At 42.9% G+C, this 14247-nt stretch overlaps 1 protein-coding gene across 1 annotated transcript in view; it reads left to right on the top strand.

Annotated features, from left to right (window-relative positions):
* The window catches only part of ZBBX (zinc finger B-box domain containing), a 317177-nt gene that overhangs the window by 291742 nt on the left and 11188 nt on the right, over positions 1-14247 (top strand). Inside the window, exon 18 of the mRNA XM_089675461.1 lies at positions 11634-11861. Within this exon, the coding sequence (XP_089531587.1) occupies positions 11634-11861 (228 nt within the window). The remainder of the gene's footprint in view (positions 1-11633; positions 11862-14247) is intronic.

Genomic DNA, 14247 nt, shown 5'->3' with positions numbered 1-14247 from the left:
GGAATAGACAAGGTCGTGCAGCTCCACACCAAGGCTGGGGAAGCCCAAACAAAACTGTGAAGAAGAACAACAAAAGAAAAGCGCACCAACCTTGCGCATTACCTCAGTAACCAAAATGTATTAAATAAAAGAATGGTACTCACAAACAGCGAATAAAAACAAGCATGTAAGTCCTCAAAGGGACTTTAGAGGCAAGATGCCAATGCGAATCCCATCATGGAGGAAGCCACTCAGTACAGCTGACACGTTTCGAAGGACATGCCTTCTTCCTCAGAGCTCTGAGGAAGAAGGCATGTCCTTCGAAACGCGTCAGCTGTACTGAGTGGCTTCCTCCATGATGGGATTCGCATTGGCATCTTGCCTCTAAAGTCCCTTTGAGGACTTACATGCTTGTTTTTATTCTCTGTTTGTGAGTACCATTCTTTTATTTAATAAATTTTGGTTACTGAGGTAATGCGCAAGGTTGGTGCGCTTTTCTTTTGTTGTTCTTCTTCACAGTTTAACCACTTGCCCTTCAGAGGATTTACCCCCCGCTTCCTGACCAGGCCATTTTTTTGCGATATGGCGCTGCGTTACTTTAACTGACAACTGCGTGGTCATGCAGTGCTGTACATAAATTAAATGTATGTTATTTTTTTCCCACAAATAGAGCGGTTTTTTTTTTGGACTATAAACAAAAAAAGACTGATAATTTTGAAAAAAAACAATTTTTTACTTTTTGTTTTAAAATATATCCAGAAAAAAAATGTAAAAAATATAAAAAATGTCTTGATAAATTTAGGCCACAATGTATTCTGCTACATGTCTTTGCCAAAAAAAAAATCCAAATTTGTGTAAATGAATTGGTTTATATGAAAGTTATAGCGTCTACAAATGCTGGTATGTATAGTGGAAGTTTTATTTAATTATTTTATACTAGTATTGGCGGCAATCAGCGACTTATAGCAGGACTGCAGCGGGCATTCTGACACTGGGGGTATTGACTAACGGCCACTGATAACTCCAGTGACACTAATACAGTGATCAGTGCTAATAAAAAGCACTGACATTGTACTAATGACACTGGGCAGGAAGGGGTTAACATCTGGGGCGATCAAAGGGTTAACTGTGTGTTGTGCTTACACTGTGTGCTGATTTACTAAGGAGACATGCTGCTTTCACTCTCTGCACAGCAGTAAGCAGTATGTCTATGCTGACAGGAGATAGATCTGTGTTGTTTACACACAGATCTCTCCCCTCTCAGCTTTAGCAGGGATCACAGAGTGCCGGCCAAGAATCGCTGGCCTGGACCCTGTGGTTGACTTCTGTTGCAGTGTGGTTAGGGCGGGCGCTCCCTACCTGTAACTTCAAAATCATGTATATATACATGATTTTGCACAGAGCAGCCACCCTGTAGCAGTATATTTGCTGTAGGGCAGTAGGCAAGTGGTTAATTTCTATAAAAAAAAAATCATCAAATAATTAAGCTTATAAGGGACTGTTTTGTGGCACAAGAACAAGTTTTATATAATTGAAAGTTACCCTTGGTTCACATCTACTCTATGCATGCAGTTTCTTACCGCTGTGTTTGCTCGGCACAGCGGCCCATTCATTTTAATGGGCTGCTGTCTCTCCTGAAAACGCAGAGAAAGGGTCCCTGCACCTTTCCCAAAAACAGCTGCAGGGAAGCCACATAGTGCAGTGTGGTTCTGAGTATGGGGAACTATGCTGTGGTTTCCAATGTGTGGGGGTGCCTATTGGATTAATGGTACCCCACACATATCTGCGATTTCACTCCTTCCCACACCTGCTCAGATGTGAACCTAGCCTAACTTCTGTACTATTTTTGTACTTTGGTAAAAATTTGATACCTACATTTCCTGCATTGAACATTGAACCTTTTATGCAAGTCATTTTCAAAGCAGAGCCATGGTCTCTTGTTTTTTTTTTTTTCCATTACTATCTATAGGGGCAATCTTAGATTAAATTAATTGAACTCTGAACTGAACTTTTTTTCCTGTTGAAGGAAAATACAGAACCAATTAAACATGCACACAAGCAAATGTGTATGTTTATAGTATCTACTGTATGTGTGTACGTATATAAATATGATACCATATGTGAAGTCCTGCCATGGTGTGAGTTTAGTAAATGGATATAGATATGGAAATTACACAGAATTCTCAAAGTCTGAGACGCTCCAAAGTATTTGTTATAAGTGTTGAAAGCTGTGTTTTGTAATCCCAAATCAGGGCCTGGAGTTTGAAGGTTTCAAATGTCTTGGGTGGGGCAGATATTTCAATCCCGTGTCTGGTTTTTTCTGGAGGCCTGCAGCCTGTGTGAGTACACAAGTGTGCAGGGTCGTTATAAGCATAATCTGACCATAGCTCAGGGTTTTGAGACAAAGTCTTTGTGTGAAGACAAGTGTATGATCCTGTCCATAGACCAAGGTGCTTAGTCCAAGAGACTGAACTCACGGGTGCAGTGGCTCTATGTCCATGGAACTGAGAAAGATGAGACAGCTATGTGAATCTGGGTGACCAAGAGAGGGTCTGGAAGATTGAGAAGGCTGGGACAAGCCCATGGGACTAAGGGAACCCAAGTCTCAAAGAAGAGAGCCCGGGGCATCAGCAGAGCCCCTATCCAGATACCAGGAGTGGGCGAATGCAGCAAGGCACTGTGACTAAAGGCCAGGTTGCTCACCATTTTCTGTTATATTTTGCTGGAAAAAATTCCTTCATGGGCAAAATTTCCATCGGTGAACTTTGTTTTTCCTTTTAAATAAAGGTGGGCTGCAAGCTTTAAAAACTTACAAGTTTGGACTGGCATGACTCAATAAAATGCATCTGGCACAGTGAGCTTAATCACCTCATTTGAAGTTTTTTTCTCCAATAGTGAATTTGTGTTAGGGACTATTTATATGCTTGCCACTTTTTATGGAAGAGCAGCCAGACAACAGGCCATGTATGTTGCAGGTGATCAGCCTGCGAAGAGGAGGGAGAAGCCCTTAAAAAGATAGGGCTTCATTTGTGGAACTGAGAAAAAGCACAGTGTCTGTGTGACTGCAAGGATGGTGCAGTCAAAAAGCACAAAGATTGCAAGGCTGAAATTGAAGTAGCTAATTTCACACAGCCCATACTGAGTCACTACATGGAGGACATGGCCTAGAGACCTGTCAAAGTTGTTGCAACCCTTACCGCTGGTGACGTTCCGGTCAATTTACCATTTAATGGACCAAGGCCTTGATGACTACAGTAAGTTTAAAGAGAAACGTCTGCAGGGAGAAAAAAATCTAGTGTAACAGGTACTGCTGGCAATGCTCAGGCCATCGCCCTTAGCAGCAGGAAAGGTATCACCAGGAGGCCAAGTCACCAGACGACCAATGGCTCAGGAGAGCAGAAGTGTGAATCAGTGTACCTGCCCTGGGTCATGTGCAAATATAACTTTTGTCACCCCTGACAACAGTGGCAAGAGATTTGTGTGGCCTGTAGGGAGTACCAGTGAGCACAAAAAATGCAGAGTTTTGTATCATGGCAGCTTGTTTGAAGTCATCAGCTCAGAAAAGAGAGCACAGTATCCAGAATCCTGCAAGAGATATGACCAAGTTGTTACCCCTAGCAACAGGAAATCTGTGTGGCCTGCAAGGAGTGTTGAAGAATCCAAGATGGCTGCAATATCACCCCATGGCCATGCAGGGGGAATTAGCCTGTGGAAATGGTGCAAAAGAGAGACAGCTCCCTCAAGTGAGGATTGCAACACCTGTCCCAAGAAAGGGTAAGTGTGTTGTAAGATTGAATGTGAAAGAGCCTGGCCACTGGTTACATAAAAAGAGACATGCTGCTGTGAAATACCATGTGTATTAGGGAAGCACAGAATTAAGCAGAACTTGCAATCAGATTGAGGACTTTTAAGGACATGTGTACTCTGGTTGTGCCTGAAACAAATCAGCAGAGTGCTGAGACAGATGTACTAAGCGTGACCACAAAAGTATGTATGCCATTTTCCCCAGTGATAGCATCAGGTGCAACAGAGATGTCCTTGGAAAACTCCCAGAAGACCGCAGTGTCGGTGCTTGAAGTTTACCTGGGCAACTTTGGAGTTGCCCTAGTGGCAAGAAAATCTTTTATGGAGAGGAGGGGTGGTGTAATGAACAGGTAATCAGCTCCAGCTAATAAAAGGCAAAGACAGCTTGCTAAAGCTAAAAGTACTGTTGATATGTCTATGAATGCTGTATGTAATGTGTATTAATGATAAATGTGGAATGTCTCCCATGGCAAACGGAGGCAGATCCGTAGAGTTGTCCCTGGAAATTTCACAGGGACTCCATGTGTTGGAGCTGGAGATTGTCCAGGTCCACTCTGATGCTGCTCTGGTGGAACAGAGTAATGCGAGAAAAAAATTACAAATTTACTGAACCTGTTAGTGAGTCCCAGGTTCTATTGGTGTCCTGCTGGGCAAATGGTGCAGTGCTACAGAGCACCTGTGAGTGTAACATAATGGACTGGGATTGGTGATGCAAGGAAGTACCTGCAATACTGGCCAAGGTGTCCATGGGTAACAAAGGGATGGACATGGCAGCTGCTTTGCCAGATGGTGGGACTACAGAATAACCATTAGTCGAGGGTGCATTGACCCCTGCAGAGATTAATCCTCTCCAGTTAGAAAGACCAGATACAGGTGCATGCATGAAAGAGGTTTTGTCCATAGCCGAACAGATGAATAATGTGGCGGGTCAGAGTAACAGTGTAACTGATAATGACTTGGTGTGGCTTGTTGACGCTAAACCAAAGAGGATGAGTATGAGACATGCATCGGGTGGCACTCTGAGGAAGCACAAGGCTGTAATGACGGCTATCTCCAGCGAGGCCCTTTTACATGTTTTGACCACTCAAACATCAGTGAATGTTGCATAGCTGATCCCCATCTCTCCCCCTTCACCACTCTTGATATTAAATAACTTTTGTTATCATGACCACTCTCTGTCCAGAATGGTAAAATATTTGTTAATCATTAGAAGAAGTTTGAGATTCTGAAAAAAAAGTAATTACAGTATACTCACCTAGGTGTATGCAGCATCAGATCGAAGCTGCTTCCCCCCCAGTGTTTCTAAGACTTTGGACTGAGTGATCAAAGACTTCTGATTGCTCAGTTCTCAGTCTTCAGTCAACAGAGAGCAGTGACTGTCAGTCTCTGGCTCTCTGCTCTGGCCCTCCAGCACTCACTGGAGAGCTGGGCTGTAAAGAGGACAGGAGTAGCTGCCTCAGGCTCTCAGCAACTTGCTGAGAGCCTGAGCCAACTGCTACTCCAGACATCTGGGTGGATCCCGACATTAAAGTCGGAATCTTTAGAGAGCCTGGACCAGCTCTGTGACGTCGGCTGACAGTGAACTTTAGCTTTTCATTCTGCACTCTTGTGACCTACAGAAAAGAGCTTTGGCCCTACTTCTCCTTTAAGAATATTACAGTTTTCAATGCAAGGTCAAATTGTATGGATTAAGGTCTACTTTATTATACATATTTACACTATAAAAAGATCCCCATAATAAAGGTCTGCTTCCCTACCTTCCCTACGAAGTGATAGCTGACATGAAAAAATTGAGAACTATCACAATATTAAAGGTAGGCAGCAGGTAATATAACATTAGATTGGTAATGCAAGGGTCATGCTGGATTGTACTGCAATGCAAAGCAATATTTACAGACTAGAGAACTTCACAATCCATATTTCTGCACTGTATATTGCTGCCAAACTAATCGCTGAAATTGACGTACAGAGCTTTAATATTTATTGCGGAGTTGTACTTCAGTAGAATTTTGGTCCAAATAAGTGCATTCAAGTCATCTATGTCAACAAAACTTAATTAATTTTTAATGAGATGCAAACTATACCCATAGCAAACCCATTCTACTCATTTTGGCACTTTCTAGTCAGTGTTAACCATGCTACTTCTTCTATGTAATTAATGCAGATGTCAACTATAGCTCCAACATCATTCCCAAGCACTATATTTATAATGGATACTTTTATGTAGGAGACAAATATTTTTGCATGTAATTATTGTTATACGCAAAATTTCTAAATACGTGCATAAAGTTGATATGAATATGTTAATAACGGACACCTAGCAAGATTTTTATTACATCTACTCTGTCTTCGTATGCGCATTATTTTGCATTAATAAGGAAAAGTGAAATCCTTTTGTTAGAACAGGTATACATTTACTGTTGCCTTAAAACAAGTTATACTTATGATATATATCTTTATCTCCTTTAGAATTGCATGACTGTTATTTTCAGCTCCATGGAGAATTTTACATCTCCTTCTAGTGTCCTTCAGATATGCTGACTTAGTTTTGTAATAGCCAACATGTCTACCCTACAGTGACATGTAATCCAGAACTAATATAGCTATTCTATAATCTCATTCACTGAAGCTGACATTCAACATTTACTATTGTGGGAGCTAGGGATAATGTGCAGAGAAGAAAACTCATTCCCAAGGCTTTTTGATCTGTTTTGCACCAAATACCCAGGGGAACAGAATTGTGTGTTTTGTTTTAATGTTCCCTATCTTTATTAAGTGCTCATATCTATCATGTGTAAATTTTTTGTTTATTGTCCTCATTAAAGCTTACTTGTTAAAATGAAAATATAGGAAGGCTGTCATGTGAAAAAAAATGAGGAGGATGCCATTGCAGACCTCTCTTTCCCTGCTTTCACGCTGACCACTTTGCTTCAATACTCAAAATTACTGACCCAGAAGCAACTGTGTAGATATGGACTTTAAATTTTTCTATTATTTTCCCAAACTACATATTAATTCCAGGTCAGTAGCTCAGAAAATGGCATTCTCCATGTTTTTTCAACATCATGTTTTTTTAAGTGGAAATTTCCATTGTACAGTATAGTAACTAATCTTATATCTTTTTATTGTATGGTGTTTTAAGAGGAAATACTTTGTACAATTGCCAATTCCAGTCTCATATACAACATTAAATGATTTCCCACTTTGTTGAGCTCAAATTAGCTTAGTAGTCCCTTGTAGGAAAATAATAGCATTTGGGTACTGCACACCAGGGGTGCCTATATATTTTAAACAAAGGGCCAGTTCAGTGTCCAAGAGACTGTCGGGGGTATCAGACTGTAGCCAGGGGTAAGTGGAACTAAAAAATGCCCTTGCATCAATGGTCAGTGGAAATCAAATATGTCCCAGGGTCAGCGATCCCTGAGAACAAAAAAAGCTCTGCATACATGCGACAGTAACCTGCTGCCACTCTACATACACTAATAAAACAGCAAGAAAAGGGCTATATATGTTGGGGAGAAATCTACAAGTGGTATTATTAGTAGATTATATCATTTAGATAAGGCATGAGGCATAGCACCCTCGGCAGACCAGTATTCCTCTAATGTGGTGAGCGGACATCGAAAGCTATTGGGGGAGGGAAGGGAGCTTAAGCAGTGACGAAGTTGAAGGGCCTTCCAAAAATCCAATTTATAAGGACTCATAGGGGTTTATTTACTAAAGCTGGAGAGTCCAAAATCAGACTCCCTTCTGCATAGAAACCAATCAGCTTCCAGGTTTCATTGCCAAAGCTTCATTGAACAAGCTGAGGTTAGAAGCTGATTGGTTTCTAGGCAGAAGGGAGTCTGATTTTGGACTCTCCAGCTTTAGTAAATAAACCCCATAGGGTCACAAAGAAGTTGTATAGAGGGCCAGGCTCCATTCACTAGGAAGTGAGAAGCCTGGAAGCATCCTGAGTGAAAAAGGGACATAAATGAGCTGTGAAGGAGGCCTGGTTTGAATTTGGGATTTCCCAATATGGGATAAAGGGGGGAGCATTCTGGTGACAGGGAGCATGAGGTAAAAAGAGAGGAGCATACATGGGATGTTGTGCCGATCAGAGGATGCATTTTGAGGGATAGAAGAGAGGCATCATGGCATCACGGGGCTCTTCACAATGTTGCACTGGCCAAACCAGGAATATAGGCCCTTATGCCAAGTAGACAAAAGAGAGCGGACTCTTTCCAGAAGCAAGGGAGTTCAGAGAGAAAGTGCATGTCAGATGTAGAGGGATCAGGGTGCCAAAATACTTCAGAACTGTGTCAGACCATTTAAAGTTAAAATTGGTTTGCAGAGAATTTTGGAGAGGTCAAGGTAACATTATGCCCATCGCCTCCAACTTAGAGAAATTAATTTTAAGGTTAGACAGGGCACCATAGCGCTCAAATTCCCGCAGAAGGTTAGGGATGGAAATCATCTAATTGGTCAATGTGAACATCCTATCATCAGCATAGGCTGAGATCTTGTGCCACATCTTGCCAGCCCCCATTGCTTGTATATCTAGGTTCCATCTGACTGTAGAGAGGACGTGAGGGCAAAAAGAAGAGGGGATAGTGGGCATCCCTGCCGAGTACCGTTGGAGATGGGGAAGGGATCAGGGAGAACTCCATTCACCTTCCCCGAGGCAGTAGGAGTGGTATATACACTAGATACCCAGCAACACATATGAGCTCCTAATCCTATGTGACGGAGGACTTCAAACATAAACCTCCAATCTACTCGGTCGCAGGCTTTTTCGGCGCCCATCCCTAAAAAAACCCAAGCAGTGTCAGACTGATTGGCGATATGAATTAGATTTAGAATTTTAATGGTGTTGTCCCATGCCTCTCGGGACAGAATAAAGCCAACCTGATCCTGATGGATGATGGAAGGTAGATGTCATTGAAGGCATGTAGCAATTACCTTGGTGAACAGTTTAAGGTCTACATTTAAAAGAGAGATTGGTCTAGCACATGATGAGGGGTCTTTCCCTCTTTGGGAATCACAGTAATATGAGCTAGTAACAAATCCCGAGGGAGGGAGGCAGAGTCACCTAATGCGTGAAACAGTTTGTCCAAGTGCTGTCCAAGGTGTGGGAGTAAAGTCTTGCGCCATGAATCCAAAGTCCCAGAGAGTGAATATCGTATCGAAACCGGAGCATGGTCTGACCATGTGATGTTTCCAATGGTCGCCAGCATTATCCGTTGCAGCTGTCTATGGGGGATCAGACAATAGTCTATTCACAAGTAGAGCTTGTGGGGCGGAGAATAGTATGTATAGTCACATTCCCCTGAGTGAAGAAGCTGCCAGACATCATGAAGCTGTGCTCTATATAAAACTTGTGATATACATCCCTCAGAGAACCCCAGCAGTCGGGCGAGCACTCCACTGAAAAAGAGGTCCTGTTGAGTATTTGGGGTATAGACCATGGCAAAAGTTACTAAAGTGTCACCAATCTTACCTTTAAGAAAAGAAAACGGCCATTGACGTCCACCAATACCTCCTGCAGTGAGCAGGGCAAGTGTCTGGATATGAGAATCGACACTCCCTTGGATTTTGCCACTTTATTAGTAACATGGTAGACAAAAGGAAAGTGTCGATTTCTCAGGTAGGGAAGTCTGTCCTCTCAGACGTGGGTCTCCTTAATGAACGCCACAGCAGAGCAAAGCCATTTAAGTTCAGTTAGGAGCATTCAGCATTTCTTAGGAACATTCAGCCCTTTAACATTAAGCGAGGTAACACAAAGAGAGTCCATAGTCATACTCTGTGAGAGAGAAGAAGAAGAAAAAAAAAGGGGGGGAGATAGATGGGGGGGTAGATAGAGAGTATAAGGTAAGATGCAGAAGAGAGAGAAGGTATAGGAAGAGTAGTAAGAAAAAGTAAGATTAATTAAAAAAAACAGAGAAATAATAGACAATAGATAAGTAAGAGATCGTCTCACTACGCAATCTTGGCTAAATATTAATAAGGATAACCTGAGTGCACTCCTAGGGCAGCCAATACCTGCTGGAGCGTGGGCTTAGTGGGGAGCGAGGTAGGAAACAGCCAATGAATGAGCACCCCTTTCCCTTGTCCGGAGCAGCAGAGGTACTGGGCCACCTCAACATCTGGAGAATATTTAAGAAGGTAGCAACATCACACATATTAAAAACGAATATAAACTAAGCACCATATGGTGAGCAGACGATCAAAGGCACATAAACAGTTTCTCCATCCCGTACGGCCAGAATCTCAGAGGCAGACAGAAAGTCCCAAACACTCGCCCCCCAAGAATCCTCGGCCATACCAATGTGGAACTTCCAAACCACCACAAAAACCATTGCCATAGGGCAACCCACTCTCTGAGTCTGTCAGCTAAGGGGGGACCTCCACCCCGCAGGACTTCTGACCGACCATTATCATAAATATTAGGACTCACAATCCCCACAATTGAGTATGAGATGAGAGTAAATATAACTGTGCACTCCTGTTAATGTGTCCTGAGAGAATAGAGCCCCTCTCCCCGGTAGGAAGAGGGGAAAAAAAAATGAAGGTACAAAGCCCTTGCAAGTGGAAAGGAGTCAAATACAGTACATACAGAACAGGGTGATGACCTGAGTGTCACATATACATGGGGATATCACTATGATGTGATAGGGTTATATGGGGCTTGAGCCAGCAGAAAACATAACATATAAAGTCCAGATATTGTATATGAAGCATAGTCGGTAACAAGGGTGAGTGCAGGGCATCAAGGCCTAGTAAGATTTTGATTGCAACCCCATCAAAGTCCGTCTCACCTTGTAACTAGGATTTACAGAGGATAGATTCCTTCTGGTTGTAGTGGTGGAGGCAACAGATTACGTCCATCAGATAGTTCGGATTGGTAGGTTTCGGGCCCAGCGCCCTATGCACTCTGTCTATCTCCAAGTCTGCCAGAAGGACAGAATCCAAAATTTTGTAAAAGATTGCTGTGACAGTATCTTGCAGTTGGTCAGGACCCATGGCCACTGGGAGACCTCGGAGCCTCAGATTGTTGTGACAGCGCCGGTCCTCCAGCTCCTCCAGATGTAGCAGGAGGTCCATGACCGCGGCATCATTGGACACTTACTTTTTCTACAACGCTGTGATCCGGTGATCTAGGGTTGTGACGGATTGTTCTCAAAGAGATGGTCAGCCAGAGATTGTACTTCAGCCCTTACAAGTTTGAATTCCTTGTGGTGTGAGTCCTCCACCCCAAGAACAAGGGCCTCAATGTCGGCCTTAGTTGGGAGTGCCTGGATGAGCACCTGAATGTTGTCTCCCTCTTGCGGGGTCATAGGGGCAGCCAGTGCAGGTGGGGAGCTGGACCGATCCATGAGGAAGGTCTCAGGGAGGTCTGAGTACGTGTCCGAGGCACACGAGGTTAGAGGAGATGGCTGGAGTTCAGTCCGTGAAGGGGAGACAGCCGGTGGTCCATGTGGCTCTGCCATATTAATATTAGAGCCTCGGCGCCCAGTCTCTGGGAAGAACCGGTGTATTTTGGTCTTCAGTCTTCAGGATGTCTGTGTTGTCTTTGCTTTCGTCTTCTTGGCTGAGAGCATGATAGGTTGGTAAACCAAGGTTTAGCAGTAAAAAGCTTGGGAGGGTGCAGGAGCACAGGAGCCGTGCGTCTTCACTTGGTCATGTCCAGACCTCTTTGGTGATTTATATCTGTATTCCAGGTAACACCTGTTTTATAAAAACAGCATATGCAAAAAGCAGATACCAGCATAATATATCCATGTGTATAGTGTTTTATTTAAAAAAAAAAAAAAAAAACTGAGGGAAAAATATGTTAATGATTTCTTTCTAATATTTTATGCTCATTTCAGAAATTCTCAGAAGACCTTTTTCTGCCAACTCACTGAACAAAATGTCTGGACCTTTGAACCATTCAAGGCCTAGCACTGCAAGAGAAAGACCGATGTCCAGGGCTGCCTCCGAGATCCTAGAGATCGAGTCTATTGATTCAGCAGACAGACATGACTATCTCTTTGAAGATGAAAATGAAAGAGAGACTTTAGCTGGCCTGGAAAAAGAACTAAGTTCTTTAAAATCAAGTATGTAATCCTTTTTGGTATTTTACTTTCTATGTCTGTAATTTCATATCTAGTTAAATGTTTCTTTCTGTTCATTTGGTAATATTGTTATAAAATAAAATTCAGCCACAAACAGAGGGGTGTGCAATACGAAAGCCACCTGGCTTTAGTAAAAGTATTGAAGTGTGATACCCTCATATAAAGACATTTGTAAGTTCTGTTCACCTGTTTTTTTAATAAAATGGTAGTTAAAGAATGTTACCCCAACATTTCATATTCCTGATACAGTATGTGTCTGTTGCACCATGTACTTTTGTTAAAAAGTATCCTGTTCTCTTTGTATTGCTTCCTTTGTGCAAAATACATGGTGATCCTGCCAGTCCTCCTACTTTCCTGTTTAAAAGTGACCACAGCAGGCATGAGAGCACATCCATCCCAGTGTGGTAAGGTTCTGGCTGTGCTGGGAGAACAGCCTGCCTGTCCTTCAGTGGCCAAGACTTGTGTTGACACACCCCCTCCTTGCACAGCCATTCCCTGGGAAGATCAGTGTATTGCTGTTCACTACCCCACCTCTCCAAGACCTTTATGCAGCTGAAAACAGAGATTATGTGATTGCTTATAAAAAAGAAAAAAAAAAGGTTCTTTAACGTGCGTAATTGTCTCAATCCAGAGCACTAAGTGTAATTTCTCTCTGCTGTCTCACTCCCCTGCTATGTGCACGAGTCACTTCTGATAAGTTTAATTGACAACAAGAGAAAAAAGGTTAAAGGGGGGGAAGCTTTAGCACATCACTGGTGATTGACAGTCTCAGATCTGTTCCTGTGTGCTGTGTGATGGGGGGGGTCCCTTCCCTCCAAGCAGTTCTTACAGTTAGTCTCATTGATATCTGCAGAGTTTAACTTCAGCTTCCTGTCCCTGATTTCTGAAACTCAGACAGCTTTATAAATTCTGGGCTTTGAACAGCTGTAGAGAAGAGACTGCCACAGATAAACAGGTACAACTTATTTAGGAGGATTTGTTTTATCTTTGTGAATCACCTGGGGCTAATCACTTCACTGGGTATATATAAGGGTTTGCAACCTTTTTAAGTGAAAACAGGCATAAAAAGATTAATTTGTTGCACTGACATTTTCCCCGAGTGAAAGCTCAGTGTTTTATATATAATAATTGCTTCACAGCCAAATCATTGGATATTATCTACTCCCTCAGCCTACTTGCCAAGTCCTTGCATTATTTAGTATGTGAAGGACAGTTTGGGCTATCACATGCTGTCATTGGTATTTTCTTTTTCTCTGATTGAGTATTCCACTAAGCAATGAAACAAATCACTAAGAGTTAAAAAAAAGAACCTATGAGACTATACACTGCTCAAAAATATTAAAGGAACACTTTGAAAACACATCAGATCTCAATGGGGAAATATATCATGCTGGATATCTATACTGATATGGACTGGGTAATATGTTAGGGATGTAAAGATGCCACATCATTTGATGGAAATTAAAATTATCAACCTACAGACGACTGGATTCAAAGGCACCCTGAAAATCAAAGTGAAAAAATGATACAGAAGACTAGTCCACTTTGCTGAAATTTCATTGCAACAACTCAAAATGGTACTCAGTAGTTTGTATGGCCCCCACGTGTTTGTATGCATGCCTGACAACGTCGGGGCATGCTCCTAATGAGACGACGGAAGGTGTCCTGGGGTATTTCTTTCCAGATCTGGACCAGGGCATCATTGAGCTCTTGGACAGTCTGAGGTGCAACCTGGTGGCGTTGGATGGACCGAAACATGATATCATCTCAGAGGTGTTCTGCTAAATTGAAAATGAGGCTGTGAATTTGCATGCACCAGGAGGAACCCAGGACCCACTGCACCAGTGTAGGGTCTGACAATGGGTCCAAGGATTTCATCCCGATACCTAATGGCAGTCAGGGTGTCATTGTCTAGCCTGTAGAGGTCTGTGTGTCCCTCCATGGATATGCCTTCCCGGACCATCACTGGCCCTCCACCAAAACAATCATGCTGAATGATGTTATAGGCAGCATAACGTTCTCCACAGCTTCTCCAGACCCTTTCACATCTGTCACATGTGCTCAGGGTGAACCTGCTCTCATCTGTGAAAAGCACAGGGGCGCCAGTGGCGGACCTGCCAACTGTGGTGTTCAATGGCAAATGTCAATTGAGCTCTATGGTGCCAGGCAGTGAGCACAGGGCCCACTAGAGGACACCGGGCCCTCAGGCCACCCTCATGAAGTCTGTTTCTGATTGTTTGGTCAGAGACGTTCACACCAGTGGCCTGCTGCAGGTAATTTTGTAGGGCTCTGGCAGTGCTCATCCTGTTCCTACTTGCACAAAAGAGCAGATACCAGACTTGCTGATAGGTTAAGGACCTTCTATGGC

Source organism: Staurois parvus, unplaced genomic scaffold (assembly GCF_062004578.1).
Source record: "Staurois parvus isolate SC_StPar_1 unplaced genomic scaffold, SC_StPar_1.0 ptg000155l, whole genome shotgun sequence".
NCBI classification, from domain to species: domain Eukaryota; kingdom Metazoa; phylum Chordata; class Amphibia; order Anura; family Ranidae; genus Staurois; species Staurois parvus.
Note: the sequence above shows the minus strand (reverse complement) of the source record. Positions and strands in the feature narration are given on the sequence as shown.